Source organism: Serinus canaria, chromosome 13 (assembly GCF_022539315.1).
Source record: "Serinus canaria isolate serCan28SL12 chromosome 13, serCan2020, whole genome shotgun sequence".
Taxonomy (NCBI): Eukaryota; Metazoa; Chordata; class Aves; order Passeriformes; family Fringillidae; genus Serinus; species Serinus canaria.
Window position 1 is genome coordinate 17,273,585 of NC_066327.1, and position 13,105 is coordinate 17,286,689.

Sequence of the window (13,105 nt, forward strand, 5' to 3'; positions counted from 1 at the left end):
GGGAGCTGTGTCCCTGCAGAGGCTCAGCTGTGTCACTGCTGTTCCCGTCTCCTGTCTGTCTCACCCACCCCTGCAAATCTGCCTGAGGGCCAGGAGGAGTGACTGCAAGGAGAGAAGTGAGCTGCAGCAGGGAAAAAAAGGAATCGAGTGGGTGGAAATTCATGTGTGACTGTGAGAGGTGCAACGAAGCAAGGAAAAGTACTGTTCCACTCTGAAATAGAGGCATCTGAAATCATGTTCCACGGGAAGCTCGTGAGCGCTCGGCGGAGGGGGCACTGTCACGCTGCAGGTGTCACCGAGGCTGTTTGCTGCAGTCACATGGAGAAGTTTCTAACAAGAATATCCCCACAGCACATCTCAGGATAGCACAGGAGAAGGGGAAACCCTTGGTGTCTGCCCTAGAGCTGGATTCACAGCCAAGGAAAGGTCCGAGGTCAAGGATCAGGCCTCTTGGAGGGCCGTCAGTACAACAGGGCAACACACACCCTCTGCTTTACAATGGGGAATTCAAGGGTATTCCTCATGGTGGTCTAATGCACGATCTGGAGCAGGGCTGTTTTATTTTTGCCATCTACAATGCCTCATCTGTGTCTAGCCCAATAAAAAGAGTCCTGGGAGCAAGGAAGATGTGAGTGTGATATACAGCCACATAATAAGCAGACCTTGAACATTGCTGCCTGAGGGCAATTCCAAGAAACCTCTGCTGTAGCTCCTGCATTCTGGCAGTCAGGATGCCTGCTGTTGTCTCATGGGGTTTCATGAAATGCATTAGTGCCCAAGTGGGTGGTTTTCCACCCTCCCTACCCCTCTTACACGGGTTTGGGTTTTCACAGGGTGGGAGCTGCTGGGACGGGGCAGCTGTTGGAGGGAGGCTCCAAGATCCCCCGAGGACGGTCAGGGGTGAAGGTTCAGCTCCCCGGCGAGGCCCGGGCTCCGTGTGCGGGGGCTGAGCTCGGGACAGCCCCTCCGCGGGGCTCTGGCGCTCCGAGCTGCCCGGACGGAGCCGGGAGCTGCCGCGGGGGCACGGGGCTGGCTCCTCACCTCCCGCTCCTGCTGTCACTCCAGCTTTCCCTGGCTGCTGAACTTGACTGGCAGAAAGCTTTCCCGGAGGAGAAGGGGCTCCTTCTGCCGTGTTAGCCGTGGATGTGTCACGGCAGCCGGTGACAATGCAGCGCCGTGAGGACGGGCCGGGATGCGGAGGTGGGAGGATGCTGTGCTCAGATCAGGGAGCCGATCCAGCTGAAAGCTCACTCTGGAAAGAATTGCTGTTTTTCAAACAAACCGGTTGGATCCAGCTGGTTGTGGGACCCACCCAGAGATAACGCTGGGGCTGAGCTGAGCTGATGCCACTGCAGGGAGAGAGCCCCAAACTGGTTTGGGCTGGAAAGGGCCTCAAAGACCACCCAGTGCCACCCCTGCCATGGCAGGGACACCTCCCACTGTGCCAGGTGCTCCCAGCCTCAATGTCCTGCCTGGCCTTGGGCACTGCCAGGGATCCAGGGGCATCCCCAGCTGCTCTGGGCACCTGTGCCAGGGCCTGCCCACCCTCCCAGGGAAGGATTTCTTCCCAATATCCCATCTAACCCTGCCCTCTGGCAGTCTCCCCTTCCTCCCACAGCCCCCACGTGTTTGGTGGTTTTTTTTTTTTTTTTTTTTTTATTTTATTTTAATGGTGGAGTAGTTTTCTGCAGATGTTCCCTGAGCGAGTGAGCTGTGGGATGTGGGTTGGTGAGTGAGGGAGAATGTGCTAATGTGTGGTCAAGGACGGCTCGGGGTGGGAGTGTGGGATTAGGGCAGCCACAGCTTTCCTCTGTGGGAAGGATGTGCGAGCACAGCCCTGCAGAGGCTGGCAGGAGGACTGGCTGTGGCCAGTGGGATGAGCTCTCGGTGGCCAGGCTTCTGTCCTGTGCTGCTGGATCCCTACACGGTGTCCAGCTGACCTGGCTCTCTTGGGGTGAGACAACCCAGCTGCTTGAAACAATAAATCAAAGCAGGCAAATATGGCAGGGATTACAGAGGGATGCAAGCTGTTGTCATCCACAGGCAGGAGGATGTGGAAGTCTGGGGTGTTTGTTTGCTTATTTTTCCCTTCAGTGATAAATGTTCTCAGGAATGTGGTGGGATTCTTGGGGTGTCTGTGCAGGGCCATGAGCTGGGCTAAATGATTGCTGTTTGTCAGGATATTCTATGATACTCTTTTGCAGTTTGGATGCACAATCCCAGGGAAATGAGGCTGGAAGATGTCCTTGGCTGTTCCTCCCCAGTCCTGCTGCCCTGCTCTGCTCCCGCATTTGGAGCTCAAACACAGTGAGCGTCTCCTGATGAATGCAGCCAGAAAAAGGGGAGAAGATTCCTCGCTGCCTGCCTGAGGCCTCGGTTCCAGTGGTAAGTGTTGTGCTTCATGAGTGGCAGAGCTTTGTACGACCTCGATTCTGTTCTCATCAGAAAATGACAGTCTAGGCATCACATCATTTTCTGTGGTTCTGGAAAAGTGCTGAAAAAAAATCAGTTTCAAGCCCCAGATATTTGCATCCTCTAAGGCAGTGTCCTATAAATCTAGTTACAGGTTCTTCTCTATTAGCAGTAAGTGCTGGAGCACTTTTAAATATGAACAATGGTGATGGAGAAGGATAAAACCAAAATAGTGCTCCTGTGGCTTTGTGCAGGGTAGAATTAGGGAGCATAATCCAAATAATAACATCTCATGCTTTTGTGGGGCTGTGTGCATATGGCGTAAATGACAGCTCATTAAACTTTATATCCTGCCTACAAGATAAGCATGTAATTAGTATTACATCCTTTTTTATAATTAGGAGGCCTCATCCAAAAAAATGTGGCTCACAAGCCATATTTGAAGGCGGTGACTCAGCCTGAATTAGGCTGTGTTGTGAGGATGGAGAGAATTGTGCTTCAGAGGACTAAAAAAACAGAGACAAAAGGTTGAGCTGGTGTCAGGCTCCTGTGCCCGCGCTCACCCTCTGGAAAACACAGGTGGATGAACTTTTTAAGGCCAGGCGTGGCCGGAGCCCGTGCTGCCAGCCCGAGCTTTGTGCCCGACCATGCCCCGGGAGCTCCGGGAGCGCTGGCCCGGGCCCCGGTGCCGTTCACGGCTGAGCGGACAGGAATGCTCGGTGCCAGCGGGGCTCGCCTTCCCCGGGGCGGCCGAGCGGGGCAGACGGGGACTCGCAGCCCCTCGGGGACGGTCCGCAGGTGAGGCTGTTTGTCACAGCCCGGGGGGACAGGTCGGCACCCCTCGGCTCCGGGCCGGGGCTTGGGGCGCTCCGCTCCCGCCTGGCTGCCGGGTTTGTTTTGGGGTTTGCCCGGCCCGCGGGGCTGGCGGTGGCGGTGGCGGTGGCGCTGGCGGTGTGTCCCGCTGTCCTGGGGTCAGCTGCCCCCGGCCCCGCGGCGAGGAGCAGCTGCTGCGTGCCCGCTCCGGGGAGCTCCCGGCCGGGGAAGGAGGCGGCGAGCCGGCTGCTAGCCCGGGCCGCATTCCTGGCGTGCTCCTGGAGGAAGCGGGCGGTGCGAGAAGCCACCGGGGCTGTGTGCGGCGACAGCCATCGTCTGGGGGGAGAAGTGACGACATCCATCCTCTATGGAGGGAAGTGGTGACAGCATCGTCCGTGGGGCGATGCTTTTGGGGACACGGTGCAGGGACAGGGCCCCAGAGCTCCTCCCGCGGCCGCTCCACATCCAGCCCTTCCAGGAGATTACGGGTTCATTCTCTCAGATCACTAAGCCCGGGCGATAATCTCCCGCACAGATGTGCGATGATGGGAGCAGAAACGTGCGAGCCGCCACCCGGCCGGGCGCGGGGCGGGCCGGAGGGGCGCTCCCGCAGGCCGGTCGCGGGTTTCCCCGCGGCAGGGCCGGGCCGGGCCGGGCAGGGTCGCGGGGAACGGGGCAGGGCCGGAGCGGGGCAGAGCCGGGCCCGCCCCGGGCAGAGGCGGCTCTGCAGCGGCGGCGCCGGCCCAGGTGCGGGAGCGGCGGGGAGGGCACGGCCCCGCCACGCCCCGACATCTGATTGGTCGAGCGGGCGGAGGGGGCGGGGAGAGGCGGAGGGTGTGCGCGCCCATTGGTCGGTAGCGCGGGGGGCGTGGCGCGCGCGGGCCCGGCCCGGGCGGGGCCCCAGCGCGGCCGCAGCGGCTCCACCCCCGGCACGGCGCCGCTCCCGCCGCTCGCCCGGCCCCGCTCCCGGCTCGGCTCGGCTCGGCTCGGCCTGGCCCGGCACCGCGCTCCCGCCGACCGCCCGCACCGGCTGCTGAGCGCCTCGCCCGGAAAGCCCTTCCGTTCTGCATTTTCTCCGGATTTTTGCGTGCTTGCCCCCGCCGTGCCGGGCAGCATGGGGCTGCCGGCGCTGGAGTTCAGCGAGTGCTGCCTGGACAGTCCGCAGTTCCGGGAGCGGCTGCGCTTCCACGAGGCCGAGCTGGAGAGGACCAACAAGTTCATCAAGGAGCTCATCAAGGACGGGAAGTCGCTCGTCGCCGCCCTCAAGAGTAAGTGCGGGGCTGGGGGCGGCCCTGCGGGACCCCGCGACCCCCGCCCGCCCCCGGCCCTGCCCGCCCGCCGAGCCCCGCCCGCCCCGCGCTGCCCCCGCCACGGGGGCTGCTCCATCCGGGACCACCCGCGCCCGCCCGAGCCCCCCCTGCGGGCCGGGCCGCGGGGCCCTGCCTGCTCCGGCTCCTGCTCCTGGTCCTGCTCCTGGTCCTGTCCAGCAGGACGCGCGCGGTGCTCCGGGATGTGCCCGGCCGTGGTCCACGGGCACACGCCTGCTCCTGGTTCTGGACCATCAGCACACGCACGGGCCTTGCCCCAGCCCATCCGGCGTGTGTGCTCCATCAGGGTGGATCCATCGGGACGTGCAGGGCTCCGGTCCTGCTCCGTCGGGGATGTGCGTGGCCGTGGTCCATTGGCACGTGTGCGGTTCTGCTCCTGGCCCAGCAGGTCCCGGTCCGCGGCTCTCGGGGGTCGCATCCTTTGGGGCGGTTTTTGGGGCGATGCGTTGGTGCCTGGTTCCCCTGCCCCCCCGGTTAGCCTCCGTGTCCGCCCAGGGTGGGGGCGCCCGGAGCCCCCCGGCTCTGCCCGGGCTGACCCCTCCGGGGCCGTTCCTGACTGTGACCAAGGACCCCTCCAGGGCTGTCCTCTGTCTCCAGGGGAAGCGGCGGTGGCTGCAAAGCTGCAAACCAGGGAGGAGCGGTCCGGGTGGGAGGGGGATGCAGCGATGCAGCTGTGGCTCCGGGCTGGAGACACCCTCACCTGTGGCTGGCAGCGTCCCGGTCCTCCCTGATGCCCGGGCTGGGCTGTTCCTGTCCCCACGGCCGGGGCTGGGGACACCTCTGCGTGGCTGGGCTGTGCCCTCGAGTGCTGTGCTGGGTGGGCTGCTCCCCAAGCTGTGTTTCTGCTGTTCCCTCATGGGGTCATTGGGGTTTTCGCTGTGTTTGAGTTTCTTTGGCCCAAATCACAGAGTGTTTCTCTATCCAGGGGGTTGCCTGTACCCAGCACGCTGGCAGCACACGTGGTCACCAATCTGTGCCATGGGGTGACAGGGGCATGTCACAAACACGGGTGCCATGGAGCCCCTGCAGCATCACCTGCCGTGAGCCAGCCTGGCCAGGGTCGTTGTGGGGCTGTGGGACAGCGAGGTCACCCCAGGGTGCACGGGCAGGTGAAGCATTCCCTGCACCCTGGCCATTCCCAGAAGGGCTGATTCCTGCTCCCTCCCCTTCTGATCTCACACCGAGCCCCATGGGTGTAGTTCCTCTGTGCTGAAGTAGCAGCTGGGAACATCTGGCTTACAGGGACTCCCATTGTACCAATTCTTGGCATTTGGGGTTAAAAGAATCTCAAACCCGACAGCTGTGGGTGCATTTATGGTTCTGCAGGTCTGAGCTGTGTTCTGCTGTGGAGCTTTTGCTGAAGGCAGCAGTGCCTGGCCCTGCCTGTAGCATTCATTTTACCCCAGAACAAATCCTACAGCTCTGCTCTTCACAGAAAATACATTTTGGGAGTGAGCTGGTGGGTCCTGAGGTGTCTCTAGGCTTAGTCAGCTTGCAGCAGGTGCTGGCTGAGGTGCTGGATTTTGGGGTGTGCAGAGAGCACACCCTGGCACGCTGTGTGCAGGATTTTGGGGTGTGCAGAGAGCCCCTGTGGGCTCGTGGCTGCCCGTGGGCTCCTGCCCCGTGGCCGTGGCCGTGGCCGTGCTGCACACCCCAGCCCGGGCAGGAAGAACGCTCGCTGGCCTCTGGAGATAAGGATGTTTTTATGGCTGAATTGTTTTGTAGCTCCTATTGAATGTGTTCCTGGATTAGCCCTTAATTCCTGCACAGGGCTGGGGGGAGTTCCAGTAGTGCCCAGGCTGCAGGGACAGGAATAATGCTGATTCTGCTGCAGGGTAAATCAGTGCCCAGGCGCCCGCCCTGCCTGCCCTGGGGTCACCTCCCCTGCATGTGTGGCACCGTGGTGGCCCCAGGGTGCTCTGGGAGAGGGTTTGGGCTGTGTGGGGCAGGAAGGCTGGGATGGGGTGTCCCCTCCCTGGCTGGGATGCTCAGCCCTCTGTGCATCCTTCTCCTGCTGTAGGGGTGACTTCAGGGGCTGTGGGGCTGTGATGGCTCCGGCTGATCCCTGGTGCTGGGTGGGATCTGGGCTGGCTCTATCCCACCTGTGTCACCCTCAGTGTGACAGGCCCAAGGTCTGATGTGTTGTGTGAGCCCTTACAGACCATTCCTGTGTCCAGCAGCAGGAATGGAGATGCTCCAGGGGTGAGGAGCTGCCTGTTGCTGGTTGTTGTATCTGTGTCACTGCTGCAGGGGCTGGGATGTCACCTCTGTGAGCCAGTGCAGATCTGGGGCCATTCCTGACTGTGACCAGGGATTTGCTTTTCTAAGCCAGCTTTTATTTTTCAGTGGTGTTTCCAAGTGGTTTTGTCTCCCTGTGGCTGGGCATGGTGGCCTTATCTCACTGTCATTGTCTCCATGCTGCTCCTCAGCTGCTGCTGTGACTCGTGGCTGTGGAGCTGGGCAGGTCTGGGGGCAGCAGAGCCCTGGCTCAGGATGTGCTGTGAGTGAGTGAGTGAGTGAGGGGTTCTGGGGGTGTCTGGGCCCTTGGGCAGTGACTGCCTGCAGCCAGAGTTACGTGAGGTCTTGGCAATATCCTCTCTCCTTTTCCTTCCTCTTGCCTCTTCTGCTGAACGTTTCACATCCTCTTTGTCTGAAGGCAGGCGTGGGGACAACGTGTGACTATGGTGCTGCTGAGGGGCTGCTGGGGCTGGGCAGTGGAGGGGAGGAAGATGAGGGAGGAAGAGCCCTCTGCAGAGCTGGGCATGGGCACGCAGGAATGGTGAGACTGGAGTGAGGACACAGCACAAAGTCTCTGCCAGGGTTTGGTGAAAGGGCTGCTCTGCCCTGCTTTTGCCCTCTGTGTAGGTACAGAGGGAAATAGGAATGATTCACAGCAGTTTCTGCTTCCCTGAGAAGAAAGAATAAATTCAGAAGGTTGAAAATGATCCTCATTTGCTGAAGGGCTGGTCTTGCTAAATATCCTCAGATGCCAAGGGCATCTCTGGAGTGTGTGTGTCTGTGTGTACATAAATGCTGTTGGATCTTTTTCCCCCAGCGAGTTTCAGTGCCTGTTTCCATTGTCTCCCTTTGCTGCTTGGCTGGTATTCAGTGACCTGGTTTTCAGCAAAACGTGTCCCTCTTCCTCCCTGATCCACCATCCATAAATTATTCAGAAAGTTTTGCAGATGCAGAGACTTCAAGTGTGACATAAATAATGAACTCGAAGCCTGGATGCCGTGAAACTCCTTCTCCAGCACAGGAGCTGTGGTGACCGTCAGGAGCAGGGATGCTGAAGGATTTTGTCCCTTTGCATGTCCCTGTGCCTGTGTGAGGGCCAGGCAGGCAGCAGTGGCTCGTCCCTGTGCTGGCACGGAGGGGGAGCTGAGCCCGGGCACCCAGAGGGTGATGAGGAGATGCCCTCAGCTTGCTTTGGGAAGCAGGCAGCACACCTAGGGATGGAGGATGTGGGGGTGCAGGGGCTGCCAGCCATTGCCTCCCCCTGCTGTAGCACAGGGCTGAGCCTGGCACCCTCCTCCTCCCTGTGCCCTCCTCCCTGTGCCCTCCTCCCTGTGCTGCCAGGCTCCGTGTCCCAGTGGCCATGGGGCTGTTGTCCCCTTCAGGCCCTGGGTGCAGCCTGGTGCCCTGCCACGTTTCTGCTGGTTTGTTTTCCTTCTTCCAACTCCCAGGCACTAATTTGAAGCCACCAAAGCCGTCCACGCCCTGGCTGCTGCCATGCTCCCACGGCACAGACTGCAATTTGTGTGGTGGGGCTGGGCTGGGGTGGCTCTGTGAGCCCCCTCCCCACGAGGGCACAGGGGCTGGGTCCCGGTGGGGCTGTGCCATGCCCCGGGCTCCCACGGGAAAGGCACAGCTGGGCTGATCTGGTGTTCTGGGTCACTTTTCCTTTTGCTGGTTTTTTGGCCAGGTCACTGCAGAGCTCAGTGAGGAGGGATGGGGCCAAGGGGTGATGTTGGCTGGACCTGGATCCTGCAGTGCCTGGGAACCCCTCTGGCCCCACTGGCTTCCCAGGGCACATGCTGGGCACTGTCCCAGGGTCCCATGCCAGCTCTGCCCCCCACCAGCATGTCCCGTGCTGCCTGGGGCTGCCCCTGCTCCCAGCTGAGGTTTGCTGTCAGAGAGGTGTGGTGTCCCCTCTGTCTGTGCCTGCAGGGTGTGATTTTAATGAGCTGTCCCCTGGGCTGACCCCTGTGCTGCCACCATGGGAATGCCAGCAGGGCTTTTGCTGCAGCTCTGGGGTGTTTCCTGGGACACATCCTGCTCCGAGGCTGCTGTGCAGCTCTGAACCTGTAGTGGGCTGCTGGGGTGGCTCCTGGTGGTGTTCCAGACTCAGGGATGTGCTTGCTCATGGGTTCTGTTCCACCTCTCTGCAGCACCTTGGTGAAACTGAGCCTTTATGAGGTGTCTGTGCCCGTGGCTGTGGGGTGGCAGTGCCTGTCCTGGATGGAGCTGGCATTGGATCTGCAGCAGAAGCGAAAGTGAAACTTTTGCCCAGTGTTTACTCAATTCCCTTTGACACAAACAAGGCTGAGGCGGTGATAAGGAAACTGACGGGGATTGCCCACTTTGCCACTTTGCCATTGTTTTTGCATCCTGCTCCCCATGGCCCCTGGTTCAGCTCACTCCATCCCCCTGGGAGTGGGCTGGGGGAGCCCTGGCTGGGTGGGCAGAGGGCAGCTGGGCACTGAAGGGCCCTCGTGTGCCTCTGCAGGGACAAAGCCCTTGGGTGTGCTGAGCGTGATCCCAGTCTGGGGCTGCTTGGTCACCTGCTGCCATCTGGGGTGACAGGCCCTCGTGCCCCAGGTGTTTGGTGCTGGGGAGAAGGAATCCAAAGCCCATCTTACGTTATTTTCATCCTTCTTGCTGTTCTGGTCCCTGAAGAAGGCAGTCACAGCCCAAACCACCTCGGTCACAGGTTTAGGTCTGGCCTTTCCAGGAGCAGCCCCTGGTTGTGCAGGTGCAAACCTGAGTGCTCAGAGCTGTGCTCCTGCCCAGGAGAGCTCTGCAGGCTCCAGTTTGGAGGAGAAGGAGCCTTGTGCTTCCTGGAGGGTGCAGAACCAGCAGTCAGCACCTGGCTGGGTTGCCGTGACCGCTGGCACTCGTCCTGCTCAGGCTGTGCTGTGAGAGATGGTGCTGGGCTGTGGTGGTGGGGGCAGCCCAGGTGAGTCACCTGTGCCTGCCAGGGCTGAGCCTGGCAGCCTCCTGTGCCTGCCCAGCCTTCCCGTGTCTGCCCAGCGCCAGGAGCTGCTGCCTTGCTGCAGGGAGGGTTTCCTGGAGCATCCAGGCCTTTCCCAAGGAGCTCGTTCCATGCTTGGAGGGGCAGGGGAGGGTCCCTGCCTGCTCCCCCAGGCCCCCCTGGGCTCTCCCTCTGCCTTGCAAACCACAGGGAAAGCACGTGGCTTTGGGTTTGGCTGGTAAAATGATTGACTTTGATTTTTTCCTGCTTTGTTCAGCCAGCCGAGGTGTAATGTGTAACAAGGCTCTCCTGGGGCAGGGGGCATTTTCCCCTCTTCATTCCTGTAGGAAACACTTGGAGAATACTTGGAGCTGTGGAGGAGGGATGTGGTTATGGCTCAGCCAGTCCTGCACCAGCAGAGCCAGAGGCACCAAGGACTTCTCCTCCTTTGCATGACCTGTGTGGCTTGTGCAGCCACATCTTTAATAACCTGTCTGGGATTTTATTCAAATGGGGGATAGGACAGGTGATAGTAGTGTGCTCCAGTTTTAGCACAAGCTGATCCTCCTCTTCTTTCCCAGTGGAAGTTGGCAGCAGGAGCAGATTCCTGCTTGGGAGGTGCTCTTTGTGATGGTGGGTCTGCACTGTGAGCCCTGGAGAGACTGGTAGGGCTGGCTCAGGGGGCTGCACACTTGTCCCACCTGGCAGGGCTGGCTCAGGGGGCTGCACACTTGTCCCACCTGCAGGGCTGGCTCAGGGGGCTGCACACTTGTCCCACCTGCAGGGTTGGCTCAGGGGGCTGCACACTTGTCCCACCTGCAGGGCTGGCTCAGGGGGCTGCACACTTGTCCCACCTGGCAGGGCTGGCTCAGGGGGCTGCACACTTGTCCCACCTGCAGGGCTGGCTCAGGGGGCTGCACACTTGTCCCACCTGGCAGGGCTGGCTCAGGGGGCTGCACACTTGTCCCACCTGGCTGTGCCAAGTGTCAGAGGGAGCTCTCCCTACTGGATCCTGCAGTGGTTCCCCTGTGCACTGCCATGGCTGTGATCCACACACCCAGGAGTGCTCCCTGTATCCCCAGGGAATATTCCCCCATCTGCCAGGGGATCCCGGCCCAGCCAGGACCCCACAGTGCTGGCAGGTTTGGGGGCTGATGGTGGGAGCCAGGGAGGGCGGGGTGGGCTCGTGGATCCTGCAGGAGGCACTGGGTGGGTGCTGTGGGGTGTGGGGCTGGACTGGAGCTGGCTCTGGCTGTCAGCAGCACTGACAGGGAGCCCCGTGAGCACCAGGGCTGGGTGTGCAGGAGAGCCTGTTCATGATTCCATCTTCTACACTGTGCTGACAGAAGGCTCGTTAGCAGGGCTGGGAGATCTCTGTGATTGGGAGCATGCCACAGAGCACCTCTGGGCACGTGTCCTGATAGCTGGGATGGGCACAGAGCCTGGAGGAGCTGCAGGGCCTGTGCTGAGCTCGTGTGCCATGCCAGGCTAAACCCAGCCTTTTGGGATGGCAGGGGATGGCCTGGGATAGAGGGCAGCTCTGAGAGCAGGGGCTGGAGGAGACTGAGAGGGCACACTGGGCAGGGGGGCCTGGGCAGGGGCTGTGAAGGGCCAGGTTGGATGTCCCTGTGTGCCCCCAGCACTGGCAGTCACCCTCATGCTGTGTCCTGCTCATGCTTCCAGCATGGAGCAGATTTGCTGGATTTGGGTCAGGAGGCTGTTTTCCCAAGGCTGCAGATGTGCTGGCACAGCTTGAATCATCTGTCTCCATTTGTTTCTGCAGTGCTGCCAGACTGAGAGGTGTGTGGCATCACCTGCGGTATGTGTGGCATCCATGAGGTGTGTGTGGCATCACCTGTGTGCCCTGGGCATGGGCTGGGAGCGGTGGGCTCTTCAGGTTTCCCCTTTTCCCTTTGCTTTGCTGTAGCAGCTCTCAGTGACGTTGGGAATCTGAGTGAGGAGATGCCGTTCCCATGGTTGCTGCGGAGGCTGGGAGGCGGCAATGCCTGCTGTCCCTGTGCTGTCCCTGTGCTGTCCCTGTGCTCCCTGCAGGCTGGCACACAGTGCCCACTGTCCCTGTGCTGTCCCTGTGCTCCCTGCAGGCTGGCACACAGTGCCCACTGTCCCTGTGCTGTCCCAGTGCTCTCTGCAGGGTGGCACACATGGTGCTTCTCTTGCTGATTCAGTACCAGGGATGGCATGGGGCGAGGAGGTTCTGCCCTTGCTGTCTGCCAGACCCCTCCCTGCCTGCCAGAGGGGGACCACCAACCCCTTTGTTTGCACCCTAAAATCGGGGTGTGCTTCTCCCTGAAGCCCAGGAGCCACAAACCAGGGCAGGGCTGCTCAGGGCTTGGCATTCCTGCACATGGCAGAGGGGCTTCAGTCCCCTCACTGTGTCTGGGGGGCAGCAGTGTGGCCAAGCCAACCCTGTGGTTCTGGGTTGGGCCATTCTGGGCTCCTTTGCAGCATCCAGCAGCGGGACAGGCTGGGGGACAGCGGGGGACAGGGGGACGGGCTTTGCCAGGCATCCATGGCTGGCTCGGGTTACTTCATCCTCGCTGTGATGATGAGTAGCTGTAGCGTGACCATGGTGGGTGGGAGGGAGGGGAGGGGGAGCTCGTAGGGAACCTGCACAGCTTATTCACTCTGCTGTGAATCATCCCCTCCTCCTCCCCCGGGCACGCCAGCGGCTGTCACCGCCCGGGGACACGCGTGTTTTCCCTGCCTTCCTGGGACAGGGATGCTTTCCTGGGACACAGATGTTTTCCCATGTTTCCTGGGACAGGGATGCTTTCCTGGGACAGGGATGTTTTCCCATGTTTCCTGAGACAGGGATGCTTTCCTGGGACAGGGATGTTTTCCCTCTTTTCCTGGCACACTCCCCATGCCAGAGGTGCTTCCACCTGCTCTGTGTTAGCGCTGGTGGCCATGGGCCCGTGGGCTCCTGCCCAGTGTGAGTCTTTAGGGCATCACCCCGGCTGTTATAGGCAAGGATGTTAATGGCAAGGATGGTCTCCAGCGTGGCTTGGAGGAGCTGGGAGTTGGCTCCTCTGCCTCGGCTCCCAGCGGGAGCTGGGGTGTCCCGGCATGCCGGAGTGCAGGGGGTGTGCTGGGATGCTCTGTGCCCTGGGGACCGAGAGGGAAGGGGGTGTCTGTGCCCTGGGGACCGAGAGGGAAGGGGTGTCTGTGCCCTGGGGACCGAGGGGGAAGGGGTGTCTGTGCCGTGGTGCCAGGCGGGTTTCCAGCACAGCAGCCTCCAGACCATCTGGCCCGGGCACGGGGAGCGGCGGGCGCAGTGCAGGGACCGGGGACAGCCAGGGCTGGGGCTGCCTGCTCAGCCCCCCCTGCCTGCTCAGCC

At 61.1% G+C, this 13,105-nt stretch overlaps 1 protein-coding gene across 4 annotated transcripts in view; it reads left to right on the forward strand.

Moving 5' to 3' along the window:
* The first annotated feature begins 2,250 nt into the window (after positions 1 to 2,250).
* The window catches only part of ARHGAP26 (Rho GTPase activating protein 26), a 113,979-nt gene continuing 103,124 nt past the window's right edge, over positions 2,251 to 13,105 (forward strand). For 3 of the 4 annotated variants that reach the window (XM_050979797.1, XM_050979798.1, XM_050979799.1), the window contains exon 1: positions 4,150 to 4,493. In XM_050979797.1, coding sequence (XP_050835754.1) covers positions 4,340 to 4,493 — 154 coding nt within the window. In that variant the 5' untranslated portion in view covers positions 4,150 to 4,339. Of the gene's footprint in view, positions 2,386 to 4,149; positions 4,494 to 13,105 lie in introns of those variants that run through there. The other variant, XM_050979801.1, reaches the window with a different exon arrangement.